Below are 17,381 nucleotides of genomic sequence, written 5' to 3'. Positions count from 1 at the left end.
CAGAAGCTCTTTTCTTTCATCTGATGTATTTAATGTGCAAGTAGCTATTCAGGGTTCACCCCTATTGCTGAGGAGTATTGGGAATATCTAAAGATCCTGTAGGAAAAAACAGTTAAGAAGGAGAAAGCCATGTGACTGCAGTGCAATGCATGGGCATGTAGCAGAGACTTCTGAGCAGATGTGCCAGCACCATGCTGTTTCCACTTAGTCCCAGTGTACAATCAGGGCTGCGAAAGTGTTTTGCAAAACTAGTCAAGGATTCAGGCGAGCTTTTTCTCACACCTACACCTGAGCACGGAGAGAGAGAAACAGGTCAGCAGATAACCAGGACTAGCCCAAGGCCTGTTATTGCAACAGCAAAATGAAAGCTCTGGCTCATTTTCAGCCACAGAAACTTGGGCAATGCAATTCGTGACATGGTCTGACCTGCACGAGAGGCGATGTGTGCTGCCTTGCACTGGGGCCATTACCTGCAGCCCTCACCCTCAGCCTCTGCAAGTGAGTGCCCCTTCCCAGTCTCTTCTAGGAAGCCAAGATGACTCAGCCAGCACCGAGAGGAAGCTGGAAGAAGGACATGGCAGATTATCACTCTGCCCAACCAGGGTCCTAGGAAGGGGTTTTCTACATAAAATAGCTCAGTGCTCTGACAAATCTTCCCCAGCTCTTGCCTAACTCTGCAAACTCAACATATTTCTCCTTCAGCCATGGATCCTCCAGTTCCCCACAGAGCAGGTCTCCTGTCAGTGCTGCAGCAGCGTGCCAGCCTCCTGGGCATTGTGCCCCTGCCTCATGGACAAGCCAGGCCTGCTTCAGAGACACCTTGGGGCTCTCCAGCCAACAGCAACCCCCAGCAGGATTGCTGAGGAAGGGGCACCCCTCAGCATCCCTGTCTTGGGGATGGTTCATTCCTGGAGAAAATGCCCGTCAGAGCATGACCTAGATTTTTTTTTGAGGAAGTCACAGGGCTTAGTGTGCAAGGAACCACATGGGGTTTGGCTGTTTAGTACCCAACTGTCCCCGATGACCAGTGTGGTCTGTTTGCAGGACTCAGCCACGTGAACAACGCTCTGTCACTCATTTTAGATCCAGACATTCCTTCATCCCACTTCCTCCAAGGCAGGCAGGTTGCCCTGGCTCAACAGGAAATATCACTTGAAGACATGATCCACCTTATATCCCATGGGGGTGAGGGCATGGAAAACAAGCCAGCACACTGCAGAGGAAAGTGTGCATGGGAAATGCTTCAAGTCTGAAGCTCATCTGGGCTTGTCCAGGCACTTCAATAGCACAATAAATCTTCTGTTCCTGGCTCATTCCAACCCACCGGATTTTAAAGACATGTCTGCCTGTCTTGTTCATGTCCTTCATGTGATTGCAGGTGTCCTTGGTCCTGGAAGAGGGGAAGCATAGAGATTAGTTCAATTTCCAACAGCTCCTAAAACACCTCCAGGGCTTTGATTCTCACTATAGAGTTGGCAACACTCTAAAATCCAACATTTGTGGAAAAAAAATGACTAAAATAGCCTTGCTGATGTGTATTGTTTCCTTATGTTATCTTTTTTTAAAAAATGAGACTTCAGTAATAAGAGAATCAGATCCTCAGCTGATGTGCCTTGGCCTATCTCCTATAAAGCTGATAGAAACTTCTCAGCTTATTCTGGGGTCCATAAGCCTTCATTGAAAGACTGTCAGAATTACTTCTTCTGGCCCTGCTGTTATGTTCATGCTCCAAACCTGTTCCCTCATCCTTCATTCCTTTTTAAAAAAAAGGTGCCACCTGGCGCCTGCACAGACTTCCAGGGCTGTGGGTGGAGGAAGGAGGCTGTCACCCTTAAGCAGGTGCTGGGTGCTTGTTCCTGGTCAAGGGACGTGGTTGAGGCTGCATGCCTCTCTCCATCCACACTGCAATGGGATCCAGTCCTGTGACACACTCCCATAATTTCTGCCCTTCCTCTCACCTGGACATGTACGTTACCCCAGCTCCTTCGTTCTCGTTATTGGGAATCATATCTGGATGCTTCCTCTGGGTGAATGGGATCCTTGTTGCCCTGCCTTGGGAAGCAGGAATCCTGCATCTTTTGCCTTGGTATGACTGAGGGGGGAGTCCATCTTGCAGCACTTTTACTATCATCAGGTTAGAGGCTGACACTAATCACAGTCATTAGAAAGCAAGCTCCTCTTGAGGGCTGCCCCTCCCCATTGAGTAGGAAAGCTCCCCATAGAGTCCCAGACAGTGAAGGAAATCCTACCTTTGGTGTATGCTTGAGCCTGTGTTGTGCAGGTGATCAGATGGCCATCATCACCAAGGGGTTTGTTGTAAGTGTTGATCCTTTTACATTTCCATTTGATTTTGTTTCCAAGAAAAAAAAATACCATCAAATCTAGGGAAGAGGTATGAAAACAGGTGAGTGTTCCATCTCCACACTCCAAATAGGTGGGGATAGGAGCTGCAAAGGAGCTATACTTGATGGGGCAAAAGGACAAGGTATGAGGCTCACCTTTCCCTAGCCCTGACCACACTTCCTCCGAAACTGGAAACAAGACAGCAACTTCAGTCTAGTGCTGGGTCTAACCTGACAAGCCCTGCAGAGAAGCTGGCTAATTAGCCATGCTGTAGGGCCACGCTGACCCAGCTACGCTGCTCCCTGGCCCTCTCCAGCATCTCCATCTGGCTCAGCGCTGTGTCCTGCCGCTCATTCACAGCCAGCCTGGGTCTCTGGCTCTGCCTGGTGCAAGGCCAGACAGACAGGCCTGCTGGCATTTTGTGCCGCCTTCTGGATTTTGGCTCTTAGAGGGATGGGGACTTTAAACCAGTAATACTCTTAGCACCACGTTTTTCTCCGAGAGCTGGGGGCTAGCTGTAAAACAGCTCTGGCAGTCTGGCAGCAGTGGGGGTTATACATGAATGAATGGGGGAAGGCACATGAGGGAGTTTACCAAACCTCTCTTTCCCCATCATCCTTGCTGCCTGGGAGTCCTCAGGTTTCCTTTCCTCCGATCAGTAGCTCCCTGCTGATTTTCTTCCTTCTTCTGCGTTTGTTAGCCAAAGGTGTAGCTTGCCTAACAAGCTGCTGATACTTTCAAAGCACTGCGTGTTATCCAGCAAAGATCAGACCTGTGAAAAAATTAGTAGTTTGAACTGAGTCCCACAGCAAGATTTATGAATCTGTCTGGCCACAATTTAATAGCAATAGCTGCTGTCGCTTCCCGAAGGCAGACATACCCTGCTGATGTGGGGCCCTGCTTACCCTCGCCTTTAACAGTCCCCCTCCCTCCTGCTTTCCACGGAAGGAAAACTAGCTGGCTTTAGCCTGAATTCTCCTCCTCCCTCAGCTGCCTTCAGTTATTCTGGTTGCACAAAGTAATCCCACGCCAGCAGTCATCTGTGGCCCCCATGGCAAAGTATGAGTTAAATTAGAGATGTTGCAAGTCGCAGCTGGTGTTATGTGTTGGTCTTGAAAGGGGACTTGGCTGTGAAGAGGTATAACTTGTGCTATTTTGCCATGAAGAGGGTGTATGAATGGAATAAAACACCCATGCCCAGCTGGCAGGACAGGATATAAGAGGTTGGGGCAGGAGGACGCAAGAGGAAAGATAACAAGGTTGCTTCATCCAGCATCCTCTTTCCTATTCCTGGCTACTTTCTTTCCCCATCCTTTCACCACAAGGGTAAAGCAGGATGAGCAGGGATGTAGGTGTGCACTGAACAAGGAGGGACAACTGCATAGCCTGTTTCCCCTGGCGTGACGGGGTGGCATCAGCCAAAAACATCTGGGGGGCACTAGGACACTGATATTTTCTTTCCCACTTCTGAGAGTAGCTGACTTTAAAAATGACAGAGCTATGATACCAGAAATCACCCCAGGCCCACAACCTACTCTTACACAGGCTCTGTCCAGTGGCCAGCACCCTCCCAAAGCAGCCTTTACGGTTTATTTTGCCCAGTATTGAGACAACTGAGTCCTCATCCATGTTATTCTCATCCCCTACATGATAAGGGAACACATACGGCCACTTGCCTGGAGCCCCCATGTAGTAGGAGCCTCATAGGCCCATAGTATCCTGTTACCACATTGCTTTGCTGACACTCCCTTATGCATAATGTGCCTGTGATTACTTGCTAGAGGCAAGAAGCAGAGGCCACTCCTCTCCTATGCTCCTTAAATAGTTAAAAGCATTGGTCAGCTGGGAGCAAGCCTGACAGCTGAAAGAGGTGCTGGTCCCAGGACAGAGCCAGGTCTGCATGTAAGTAAGCTGTTTGATAGGTACAATATTTCATAGCTTTGTTATGCTGCCTGGGGTGTCTGCAACTTCCTCTGCATAGTGATAAGTAGGCTTAAATAAGTAGGTTTAAATGTTCATTTCAATTTTTCCATTATTTTGAATATATTTACTGGATCTTTTTTTTTTCTTAAAGTGTTGTTCTCTGAAAATCAGCTCTGTTTAACATTCAAGCTACCAGTAATTTAAAAAAAAATTAGCTAGATATGACATTATACATGTAGCTCTGTGGGTGTTTTTATATTTTAGCATGTGAGTGTAGGGAGAGGAGAAGTTTATACACACATATCTCCGTGCATGGATTTATGCCTACTTACGAGACGGACAATAGTGATGTGTATCTCTAGTTGATGTGTGTGGGACACACCTTTGCACACACAGAGAAAATGGTCAAAATGGAAAAACAATCGTTAGGTTGTGGAAAAGCAGTGGAGAGGGGAGTTGGTAGAAAGGGGATGAGTCCCATCCTGGAAAAAAAGGCTGATTTCTAACCTGTGTATCTAATATGATGATGAGGAAAAAGTAGCGATACAGATGTTGGAAGCCTGGAGGAGTGCTGATATGGCATCCCAGTATCTTTCCAGCATTGTCTAGGGGGGGTGTGGTGTGTGAGTGTGCATGTATACACAGGCCTTATTTGTACAAAGCCATCTGAAGACTGTTTTCTCTCTCCTAGAGGCCTGGTGTGGCACAACGGTAGCCACTAATCCTTCCCCTAGCTGTCACTAAAGGCAGATGCTACCCTAGACTTCTTTCTCATTTTGGAGTGAATACTCAGTTTCTGCCTTTCAGTGGTGTTGCACTTGTGCTTGGCCCCCACAGCCTGCTGGTTAAAAATCCTCAGTGTGCTGTGTGCCAGGCCTGAGGAAAATTAGGCAGACATTAAAGTTAACAGGCAATACTCTGCCTTTTCGGCTTGTTATGTCATTTGCATCAAGCCTTTTAGTACTGTTTTCTGGGGATTGGTACCTGTTGTGTTGTTTTTCTGTTTTATTTTGTATGGGAGGGAAAATTGTTAGAAAAGCATAAATGCATATTCTCCCCTCGCCACCCCCCTCCCCCCCCATGTTTTCTGTACAGGCAAGATGTTAATGTAGTGAAGTGGCACATGGCTCAGCGATACCCACACTTGCAGATATTTTAAGTGCCAGTCCAACATTTAACTAGTTTCACTGTTCCAGAACAGAAAATACTGTATTCCTTAGAAAGCAGTGTCTGAGGAACTGCTCATCAAAACACTGTGCTTTTGTTTTCAATTTTAAAAACCCAACAATTTGTACACATCGCTAAAGGACCAGCCCCACTCCAGTGGTGGCAAGAATTGGAGAGCCCATGCCAAGAAATTCCAAGGGGCAGCATGGAGCTGTGGCTCCCAACCTGAGATCATCTTCCTGAACGTGAGAGGGATGGTCCATCTAGCCGCTGTCCTATCTCCAGGGGTCTGGAGAAGAGCTTGAGGTGACCCATAAAGCAATACAATGAGTGCAGAAGAAGCCCCTCGACAAAATGCAGGCAGTGGTAGGCACTGGAAGTAATAAACACGGGTAAAAGCATTCAAAGCTTAGCCTCACTTTTATATGATAGCAAATGAGCATAGTTGCGGCAACTGGGTACAGGATAGTCTAGGGGTGGGCAGAGGGTGGGTTGTCTGGGTTTTCTTGCAGTGAGATTGCAGAAAGTTAGGAACTCCATCTATCAAGAAGACTAAGGACCACTGGTGTATCTCCGAACTTTGGTCCTCTGCAATGTGTTGTAGCTCCTCATAGCATTAGCACAAAACCCAGGGCAGCCAGTATAGCAGAATAGGCTGGAGAGGCAGAGAAGGGAAATGTGGGTTTGGGGAACAAGAGAGAAAATCTTGTTCTAAGGAAGTCAATTTACTTTCAGTTAATCTTTTTCAGAATAAAACTTTCACCTAGTATTCAGCCAAAGTATAGATCACTTTTTTCAGGTTGTGCCCTCTGAAAGGGGAACACCAAGACAGATTTCGCTTCTGCTGAGTACTGTGATCACTGATTTTTACTGCAGACAAGTAGATGTAGCCAGACTGGGCTGGGGCGGAGAGAAGAGGAGTTTTGTAATCTACAGGCAGTTTACTTGTATCTGGCTTGGAATCTGGAAGGAATCTTGCCTTTCTATTTTTCTCTATAGACCAAAAAATCCTGGTTAGCTAAAACCTATACTCTACCTGAACCATGTGGTCCCATACACCCACTGTTGATGCAATTAATTATATTTCCTGGTGTATCTCCAGCTCCTGTGCTGCAGTTGTAAATCTCCTCACACCTCTGTGAGTGCATCCCATGTAAGCTCTACACTCGACTCACGCAGCCGCCCGTTGTGGTTATTTGGCTATTAATAGATTCCAGGCAGACCAGTCACAACCCAGCCAGCAGGGTAAACACATTCATTAAAAGGTAATAGTTGCAAGAAGGAGGAAACCTAACCAGGAATAGCTAACCTTAATCATCCAGGATGTTCAGGCAATTTCAGACACCCAATCGGCACTTCAGTGGTCCAGTGATGGTCTCATCCTAGCTGGACCAGAGAGGAAATGCCCGACTTCCCTGAGTCAGGAGTAGTGAGCATCCCAGTGTGAGGCATGAGGAGGGAAGATAGAACATCTCCTGCCACCAATGCCTGCAGCAGGATGAGAAAGGGAAGAAGGCTGCCAGCCAGGGATGCTGGCAGCTCTGATCTGAGGTTCAGGCCACTATCTTTTCCAAGGGTAACCCTTATTTTAATACTACCAAATGTCTCTGCGGTGACTGGAAGGCAGAGCTGCTCTGAGGGACCTTTCTCTAGGCTCCATCAGAAATTTTTCAGTGTTTTTTATTCTGTTATTCATACCTAGCTCTTTAAATGGTTTCTTGTATGAGATTTAAAGGGAGAGATCAAATCCTCAGGTATTTTAAATCACCAGAGCTCTTGTTGCAATATGTGGGACTGCAGCCTCAGTTTGTACAGACCTTTTGCAATGGGAGAGCTACACAGGTTAATCAGCACTGGTTGAAAAGCAAGGAAAACTGCAACAGGGAAAGTGAATGACTTTAAATTAGCAAAAGTTGCATGTTTGGTATGAAACTCTTGGCTTCTATGTACAGCTGGGCAAGACCTTATAGGCAGATTTGCACAAAGCTTTTCTAAGATTATCACACACTTCCCAAAGAAGGGGATTTCGGAGAACCAAAAATTATACACAGATTTGTATCAAAATTGGAAAATCATTGCTGTCAAAAGAAAAAGCTTTTTTTTTTTTTGGATGTGGGATTGGGAGATGGAGTCAAAACTTTTTATCTTGAGATTTTTCAGAATGGAAGGATTTAATGGTTTGCTTAGTGGCAATGATTTAAGTTTCTCTTGTGCTAAAAATGACTTTGGAAAAAGCTCATAGAGGAAGAGAAGACAACCTCAAAAAACATAATTTGGCAGAAGATAATTTCTCTCTCAAGTTTCTTTCTCAGCAAGATAACAAACTTACATCAGTTTGGGTTCATTTAGTTCCTTCCCACAGCTCTTTTTCAATTCAGCAGGTTTTACTGTGGATGATTTAGTGTGAACGGCCCTTCCACTCAGGAGCCAGGGCTATAATACCATTACTGTTCTCCTCTCCCCTTAGCAGTGTTATTGTTTGAATTATACTGGTACCTAAGAATGAGTAATCCTGTTTCCATTGAGATAGTCGCTGGAATTGGCAGCATTACTCCTGTGTCCTGATTTTGATGCTACGTCACCAGCAAAACAAAGTCAGCCTAAGGGAGTAGTATGTGCCCATGCATGTACATGCACGTCGTTCATGCAGAGAGCAACAGCTTTTGATTCTCTGAATTCTTGTGCTAACTTGCCACCAACTTTCACCATGGCTCCCTGCATGCAAGACGTGCAGCTAGGGGATAGCTGAGTGCAGTTAGCTACACAGCAGAGGAGAGGAAACGGTGTGAAGGACCTGAGCTAGAAGACACGAAAGGGCAGGTGTGCATTAACTAGCTAAGCTGGTTCTTTTGTTTTGCTTAGCTTTTGCAGACAGAGTGGAAGCGTAAGATGGCTTTCAGCAACCACACAAACAGCAGTTCAGTCTTGCCGAATTTACTCCACATGTTTGTGGAACAGAAGAAGAACCTTCGGTTCAATAATTTCAGCAACCCAGCCTTGGAGATGCAGGAGGAGATAATGGCCTCGTTTTATATCCTCATCATCGTTGGTTTTTTTGGCTTTCTTCTCTTTGTCATGATGCTCAGCAATATTGTTTCCAGCAAGCCTGAAAACTACATTGACTATCTCTATTCTGGGAAGCTTAACCCTCAGAGAAGCAAGGTGGAGCTTCCAGGAAAGGAGAGCAAAGACACTTTTTTTATTATCAACAGCACCGCCTTACTGGAACTGCAAAGGCAGGATGGCAAAAGCAACCCTGGATCTGAGGTGCCAAGCACAGACACGGTCCTGAGGAATGTATGAAAATGGTTTCTTTTTATTATCATTCTGTTGTGCATATGGAGCCTAAACAGGGATATTTTTCATTCATGAAAGCAAGAAATGAGGAGCTGTGCCTGGACAAATGCAGACTGGTCTTGTGCAAGCTTCCCACGTGCAGCTGTGAAGGTACCCGAGTGCAACCTGTGTTATTTCAGCCCCAGGCCGTTGGAGAAGAGGCTGGAAATCATGTCCTTGCTGGCCTAGCTCTTTTATGGCTGTTCTATCATATGTTTTTGTGGCTTGCCTCTTGGGAGAATGGAAGGCCTTCCTTTGCATGCTGTTGCTTCAAGCAGGGCCAGTACGTTTCCAGCTGGGGCACTGTTGGTGTGCCTGTTTGCTGTTATTATTTATTCATTTACTTATTTGGGGGGTTGGAGCTACCAGTGAGCCCATTGGGTGCACACTCTGAAAGCAGAAACAGCCACTACAGCCTCTGTGTTCACCCTCACCGCTATGCTGGTCATACAGAGGTGGAGGCAAGCTGACCCATGCCCAGCCCTTCTGGAAGGTTATTTCAAGCGTCTGGAGGCACATGTCAGACTTGGACTTGTTTGCTCGCTTGGCAGGCTTGGTCTGCAGTGGGTTTTTGACAGTGGTCATGCATTTCTCAGCAGCTCGCTTCCTGCATGTCAGCCCTTTACCAAAGTCCAGGACAATGAGGAGGGCCAAGACATCCTGACATCTCTTCAGGTTCCCTCCCAGGGCCCACCTGGACAACATTGGGGCTGACAAGCCACAGCTGTAGCCCCCAGGGTTGTGCCACCATTGAGTCGATAATCCCCAACAAATTCCCTCAGTATTTACTGCTAACCCCCTCATCATGAAAACCCACCGAGCCCTCAGCTGCTGCTGCTTCCTCGAGTGGTAGACAGTAAGCAGAGGGGTGCAGTGGTAGTTTTAGGGTGTCTTCTGCAGGCCACCAAGCCTCAGCAGACACAAGAAGGAGGGGTTTTCCCATCACATGGCTCAGGGGTGTTCAATCCATGTTCTGTAGAGCCCTGGCATACAAGGGTCCAGGATGGGCAACTGTGGAGAGGCAAACGTTGGCAGTGGGCTTCAGCTTGCTATACTTGGTCCACGCATTCATTGGAAAAAGCTCTGGAGCCTGCAAATCAAAATGGTTGGAAACTGGTGGTGCAGATACTCCAAGATCTTTAAGACATTTTGTTACTGAAGCAAAATCCTATGAAATCCTATCAAATTGTATGCCTGTGGGATGGGTCTTGCTGGTTCCACTCAGCCTCCTTTATGTTGCTTTGTATGTTTGCTTTTTGTTACTGTTAGGAAAAAAGTTCTCCATAATTTTATACCCTAGAAAACATTATTTCCTAACTTTTCTTAAACAGCTTTTTACTCTATCTGTAGCTTCAGGTTTTGATACTGTGATTTCTTTCTTTTTCTTTTGTTTTTATATATCCTTTTCTGCCATGATATAGTAGTATTATTGTGGGATTTTGCCAGTTTGGTCCAAGCCAACTGCCTGGAAATGATTTACTTCATGTGGGTCGTATCCTGGGAGTTTCCAGAGCCTGAGCTTGTAAGACATATTCCAAGGCTGATACTTCCAGCTGATAGCCAAGATGAAATCCACACCACTCTCTTGGCTTTCCACACTTCTTCTTTGAATTCCAGAGATTCAGTTTTCCAACACAGACATCTCCTTTTTTGGACAGGTGCATATTCCCCAGACACTGTCTCCAGCAGAGGCCAATTAGGCAGTTGAGTTAGTTTTGGACTCCATTGCCTTTGGCTTCGTTACCATGTCTGGTTTAATAACTATGCGGTTTGAGCCAGGATCCACTGTTTATGCTCACTGCTCCTGACTGCACTCAGTAGCCATGCTCCCATTGCTTCAGCTCAGCTATTCAGATCTGAAAAATGAGAGGTGTTTTGAAGGTAGATAAAACATTTGCAGTTCCAGGTTTGTTCCTTCTGCCCAGCATGGGTGTTTTCCAGAAGGTGGCGAGTATCACTGACCATTTTGGAAAAGGATCAATTTCTGCCCAGTGCCAGCATTGACAAGAGACTTTAGTCTGACTTCTAGCAGTAGTGACAATTGCTCCTGCTTTGTAGACCCAGTTTATCATTTTTTCCAGTCATGCAAATGTGTCAGGAAGCAGAGTCAAATTCCTCTTTCTATCATGAGTGTTAGATACAGGTTTCAGACATCCATCACCCATGCTAGGTTCTGTGCAGTGAAATTTCACCTCCTGCAGCAGTGGCTGCTGCTTTTCTGGACGGGCTGATGCAAGGGAAGCACCAGGCTGGAGGGTGAAGTCCACAGCCATGGGAAGTGCTCTTTGCCTCTCTGCAAACCAAGCTTCTGAAAACTAATTCACTGCTGATGTATGACAGAAGTCTACTGATTATCCCCTTTGGTGTCCCCTTGGGGACGAGCCCATTACTGCTCACACCCTTACAGGTAATCAGCTCTTGCTAGCAGTCTGGGGTGGGGATGAGGTGAGCCCTCCCTCTCCCTGTGTTCACTCTGCAGCAGGGGCTCTACATCCTGTATTGAGAGCTAAAATCAGACCTCACCCACTCAGGTAATGGAGCTAATGGCTCTGTCCCCTTCCCAGACCCAGGCACACCCCTCAGCTCTATGCCAACCCCTTGGCCTTGAAGCTTTCCCTTATGTTTTTCCTTCCCCACCTCAGGGACACGCATATGTGTCTACATACACTTTCAGCCACATCTGATAAAAAGCTTGAACTCCTAAAGATATCCCATTCATACAGAATCCAGGCAATAGATGGCCAAGTATTTCTACCTGAAATAGTGGGTGTGGTTAGGCAGAAGCTGTGACTGTGATGCTACCAAGGGAATGGCTGATACGCTCAACCTTGGCAGAGAGTCTGTAATGCTGGAAACCAAATTTCATCAGTTTTCACAAGGTGGTGTTTGGGGGAAATTGCCAGCAGTTGTACTAGCTCTGTTCTGAGAAGTTTAGGGCTCTTACTTTACATATTGGCTTAATTTATTTTCTGAAGTTTCCACCTTTTTCTGTTTCCATCCTGAGGCCATCTTTGATTTTGGTGAGTGCTTCTCTTATTGGTTCCATCGTGGATCAAGAGCTAAAATTACACACTTTTGGAAAGTCTCATTTGACACCAGAAATAGTACTTTAGCATGGGACTTCAGCTAGTGTTCAGGACTTCATCAGACAGCTAGGAGGGAAAATAGATTATTTAAATTGAGTATGGTATTTGTTAGGAAAAGAATCCTAATTTTTCTCACTCCATATAAGACTGGAAGAGAACCAAATTCCCTGTAGAATAATGTTTTCAAGTGTTGGTTTTGGAAAAAGAAATAATTCAAACTTACAAAAAATTTTATTTAGATAAAAATAAAATGTTAAATTTCAAAATTAGCAACTTAATTTTGCCTGCTACATGTAATATAATACAGCAGTAAAAGCATCCACTGTTTGCCTAACATCATGCATCTGTTTATGTGTATTTCATTATGTTCTGTATTTCATTATGGTTTTATCTGGCATTTTGAAATAAAAGGTTTGTGATGATTTTTAGCTTGCATATAGAATGTGGTGACTGGTAACCTAATAACATAATTACTACTGAAATGGGTAATTGGTATGTAACTGATAATTGGTATCCTAATTGCCTCATTAATAGGGACTTTGTTCATGGTAATTGGTAAATTTGTTATTTAGCTAAAAGTGGTTCAATGGAATTTGGTGAAGCACCATAAAAGTGCATGGGGGGGGTGTGTGTGTCACTGCTCAGCCCCCTCTTGTGTACCCAGGCAGTGATGGAGGAGCTGGCAGCAGGCCTGGACTAGGCCTCCCACCTCCTTCCCAGGGGAAACAGGAGGCCACTGAGCCTGGGCATCCCTGTGAAACGCTCTCTGTGCTACTGAGCCGACCCTCCCACATCCACAGACACCCTGGGGGGCAGGTACCACCCACGGCCAGTGCCCTACATGTGGGGTGCTGCGTTGCAATGGCTGAGTGCACTGGGGGTGGTGGAGAAAGACAGGTGGTCCCAACGCTGATGCCCAAACCCCAACCTTCAGGGCACTACCTTACTGCCAGGGGCAGGTCTTGCTGGTAGGTCAGCAGGGCAAGAGCAGGAGACTCCAGTGCAATGACTGAAGGGTAAGAGTGATCAGAAGTGCCTTCTCCCAGATCCCAAACGCACTTGTGGGGCAGGGGCTATGCCCAGAAATTTTGCACTGTGTGGCCTTGATAGGGAATCTCAGAAGTCTAAAATTACAAAAGTTGGAAAGGTCCCTGCCCCAATGTGCTCACTGGTTATGTAGACATGTGGTGGGAAGGAAAAGAGGCAAAAAGTAACACAGTAGCCTAACAGTAGCACAGGAAATAAAATACATATTTTTGCATCTCAGCCCACTGCCTTATGTCTGCTGCTCAAGTTTTTTAAATGATGTTGAGATGCTGGGACCATGAATAATTGTTTTTAAAGCAGGTTAACAGGTGGGTTTATGTCCTATATATATGGGACAGAGGATAACACATTTCTCAAATAGTTACTCTGAAAAGGCTATGAAAGCAGTCCATCCCTCCCATCTCTCTACATATCAGCTGCATTATCATTGGTATTTTCATAATCAGTTAGTCTCAGACCAATTCATGGGGGTTTAAGGAGGCAGGGCCATCCAGAGAAGCAGGCATGGTGATGCTACCTGACAGCATAAGAGCATCACCATGCCCTTCTGGGACAGCACCACAATACAGTAACACAGACCTTGCCTGTGCCTAAGGCCTCGCAAGCAGAAAGGCTGGTTTGCACCTCCTTCATCCACTTTGCAAAGTCCCTTCATCGGCACATGAAAGCACAGACAAGTGCTCAGCCTATAGCACCAGGCTGTCTTTGTCACTTCGCATTTGCCTTGATGTTGCAAAACCACAAAAGCCTGGAGTGGTAGAGCAACGGTTTCAGGTCTGTTCACTATAGGGGGTCCAAACTGATGAACATCAAGACTAATTTTCCTGGGCAGCCCCAGTGGTACCTACATGGGTGGGCCAGTTCAGAGGACTGTGCTTTTGAAGTGCATCTCCTGACTGCTGCTGCTGTGCTTTGGGTTGCCTCATGGAGCGGTCTGAGAGCACACAAATGGGATGGGCACCACAACTTTCAGCCTGTGGGCAGCTTGTGGGGGATGGCAGCACAGAGCTGCTGCTCGCCACTGGTGACAGGGGCAGGTCTGAGAGGGACAAAGAGGCAGTGTTAGAGCCATCCTTAGCCTGGCACAGCCAGGAGGCCTCAGGGACAAGCCTGGAGAGGCAGGAGAGAATGGGGAAGGAGAGGGGAAGCCCTACCTCACTTCTGTAGCCAGGGACACTGCCTGGATGTTGTTCACCTGCCTTGTTTCCTACTGGTGTACCACGGTTATTCCCCTGCCTTGTTTCCTACTGGCGTCCATTCACAATCAGAAGGTAGCTTGAAAGCAAGAGTACCAAAAGCAACATGCTCTTTTTGTGTCTATCATCTCCATCTCATGCACGATTAAGTAAATCTTCTCTGGAGAGCAGACAAGGAAAAAACACCTTCAATTTAGGTAACAGGAAATATGATTTGCAGTTCCAGTGGGTGTCATGGGTGGGATGCTTGTCACAGGCACCTCTTGATAGTTCTTTCGACACTTTACATCCAGTTCTTGAACAGTGAGGTCTCTAAATCAGCATTTTGGGGGACCTCAGGCCCTAATCAGGCCCTAATCAGGCCTCTAAACCTGAACTTTTCAAAACTAATAAGCACCCAATAACTCCAGTAGGACTACTCATGTCAGTATACCACTATGCTCCTGGTATACATTTATTAAGGACAAAAGCTAACACTAAAAGAGAAAGGTATACCACGCTGTGAAATGGTAACGGAGATGAGTCAATATTATTTCATGTTGTATTCTCATATGAATAGGCACTGCATATTCAAGGATTTTTTTTCGTCTGTGTACAGTCTGAATCTGCCATAATTTTGCAACTGGCTAACAAACCACATAGGCTTCATTCTGGGGATATACCCTTCTTATATCAAATTTTCAGACTTCTGTTCTCCACGTGATGCTGCTAAGATGATGTGCCCCATCACTCATCTGCCTCAGCAAGGAGAGCATCCAGACAGCTGAGTTAGACCCCGCTGGCCATGTTAATTTTCAGACATTTTTTGACTTCAGAGTTTCCCACTGCGTTAGGGGGAAGGAAAACTGTTCCAGAGGGGATGACACAGACCATGGGGTATCTCAGTTTCAGAGGTGGTCAAGGAAATGTGTGCCGTCATCAAAGACTGACACATCTGTGCTGTTCAGCTCCATCTGGCAGGCTGACGATGCTGCCAGCATTCACTCCCAGCCTTGTAGGTACAGCTAAGTGTGAGCAGTTTAACAGTCTTGTACTAACAAGCTTGTTCCTGCAGTAAAATTCTGCATGTGCATCTGCAGGGAGAAGGAGGGACAGCTAAAAAAACCAGATGGGTCACAATAATCTTCATTTTCTGCTGCTCCACAGCCTTCCCCAGCTGAACACTTGCTGCCGTCAGTTTGCCTGTGCACACATGCACATGCGCACGCGTGCACACACACACACACACACACACACACACATATCTTCCCCTGGCTGTTCCAATCTCCCTGGGCTGGCTGCAGCCCTTACTTTGCCACATGCTCCTGTGCCCCTGTTTGATGTGCCATGACAGCAGGATCGTACCTGTCCAGCCTTCTGCTCTGACCTTCATTTCAGCCTGTTTGTTCATATAAGACCACATGAGAAATTTTCTTTTTCCCCCATAATCCCTTCTGTTTCTCTGAAGGTGTTGCTCACCCTTGGAGGGGGTGATGGTGTTGGTGTTGGGCTCAATGCAGGTCCCTCAGGGGTTTGTCAGTAGGACCAGCACAAAATGGAGAAGTGGGTGAACAAAGTGGGAACCTAAGAGCACTCTAGAAACCAAATTATTCCTAAAAATAACTCACCCCGAAGCGATGTCTGAGGCATCACTTATTTCTTCCCCCTCCAAGGCCTGGAACTGGGCAGGCTTAGCATGATGGACCTCGCACAGGCTGCTGTGCTGTGTAAGGGTCCAGAGATCATCCTTCCCCCCATAACAAGACAACCAGGGTTCAGCCCCCTCCTCCACCTGGGGGGATTTCAAGGCCACATCTTCCATGAGGCGAAGCTTGGCAGGGAGAGAGGGAATGGTTTCTAACACTGGTTTCAAAGCTCAGGCATTGGCTCACTCTCCATGCTGACTCTGGACAGCTCTTTCCTCCACATCTCCATCCCCCTGGACCCCTTTCAGTGGTGCCTGGCTGGCCCACAGATGTACACAGGGCCTAAGCACCCACCCAGTGCTGTGAGAGAAGGAACCACGATGTTCAAGATGAGCAACACCCTGATGCCAGAAGCTGCTAGTTGCACAGCTGCAGCCTTCCCAGCCTGATGGGACCATTGTTTTCCAAGATACCTTTTGATCAGCCACCTGAAGCCCCTGCTGATGCTGTTTTGGTTGGGTGACACCAGGGCAACAGGTGCATTGTGAGCTCTGTGAGCATCCTTCATGAGCCCTGAGACACCAGCATGCAGACCTTCACAAATCTGCTCCTCAGGCACGTAATTCACAGGGGCTGCTGTGATCCTGCTTCAAAGAGGCAGTGCCTGCAGTATTTAAGAGCTCTGAGTATACTGCAGCTTAATGTTTTCAACACCCTTTTTGTAGGGGAAACAGATATTCCAGAAAGTCTTATAACAGGAGAAAAAATATCCAAGGAGGCCAAACCACACTGGCTGGTATGGACGCTTGTTCATGCTGGCGACCGCCAAGGGCGGGTGCCCTGGAGGTACTACAAACTGCTATTAAGAAGTGATCTGCCCATCCAGTAGCAGAATGGTATCTTTCAGGAGTTGTGTGAATCTCTGACCATGTCCTGTGGGAAGTGGGTAATTGTAACGAGGGATAAAAATGCAGCTGATGTGTGTTGGGGGAAAAGGTGGCAAGGAGCCAGAGATGGGAACTCTGCCACCAGTTCCACCAGAAATCTACATGTCCATCATTGAGTGTTGACATAAAGTTGCTAGAGCCGATGACCATGAGCTCCTTGTTGTGCCTTCGCCTTAGAACTATCTCTATCCTATGGACATTGCCTGGTCTTCTTTGAAATAGTTTATTATAAACAGGAAGGACTTTGCCCTGAGGTCTATTGAGAGGACCCACTCCTCTAGGTATATCCTCTTCAGTGACTCGTTTGTTAAAGGAATAGAGAAGATGACCCCAAACAAATGGAAGGTAGTGATTAACAGAGTGAAGAGATTGGAGAACTACTGCCTTGACACACCTTCTTAAATGGTTCTTCCTGCAGTCAGGCTTCAAATGTGATTTGATTGGTGTCGAACGAGTTACCCTGCTCCAGCCCTGCTGAGCCCTTTCCTTCAAACGGTGTAAACCAAAAACCCCACAGGTTAATAGCATTAATAAAAGAGATAACTTTAAATCCAAATGTTTCACTTTAGGTGTATTCCATGACTAGGTTCATATGCGCTGTGCTTGCACTGGGAAGGGACAGTTAATTTGCCTTATCACGAAAATGGGCCAAAGTGTGCCTAAGATCCAGTTTAGTCAGCCTTCTGCACAAATTCCTCTGTTATAGGAGTC

At 46.5% G+C, this 17,381-nt stretch overlaps 1 protein-coding gene and 1 long non-coding RNA gene across 2 annotated transcripts; one reads left to right on the top strand and one right to left on the bottom strand.

Annotated features, from left to right (window-relative positions):
• Positions 1-662: 662 nt before the first annotated feature.
• LOC141920158 (uncharacterized) lies at positions 663-3,108 on the bottom strand. Its single transcript, XR_012622234.1, has 3 exons — positions 2,938-3,108; positions 2,250-2,381; positions 663-1,390 (listed from the first exon to the last, which is right to left on the bottom strand). It is a non-coding gene; the product is annotated as an uncharacterized LOC141920158 (long non-coding RNA).
• A 13,201-nt stretch (positions 3,109-16,309) lies between these two features.
• On the top strand, positions 16,310-17,072 carry C2H21orf140 (chromosome 2 C21orf140 homolog). The gene is given in 2 exon segments (XM_074816852.1): positions 16,310-16,693; positions 16,695-17,072. Coding segments are annotated over 2 exon segments (762 nt in total).
• Positions 17,073-17,381: the final 309 nt, after the last annotated feature.

This window comes from Strix aluco, chromosome 2, assembly GCF_031877795.1.
Source record: "Strix aluco isolate bStrAlu1 chromosome 2, bStrAlu1.hap1, whole genome shotgun sequence".
Taxonomy (NCBI): domain Eukaryota; kingdom Metazoa; phylum Chordata; class Aves; order Strigiformes; family Strigidae; genus Strix; species Strix aluco.
This window is presented reverse-complemented; position numbering and strand designations above follow the sequence as displayed.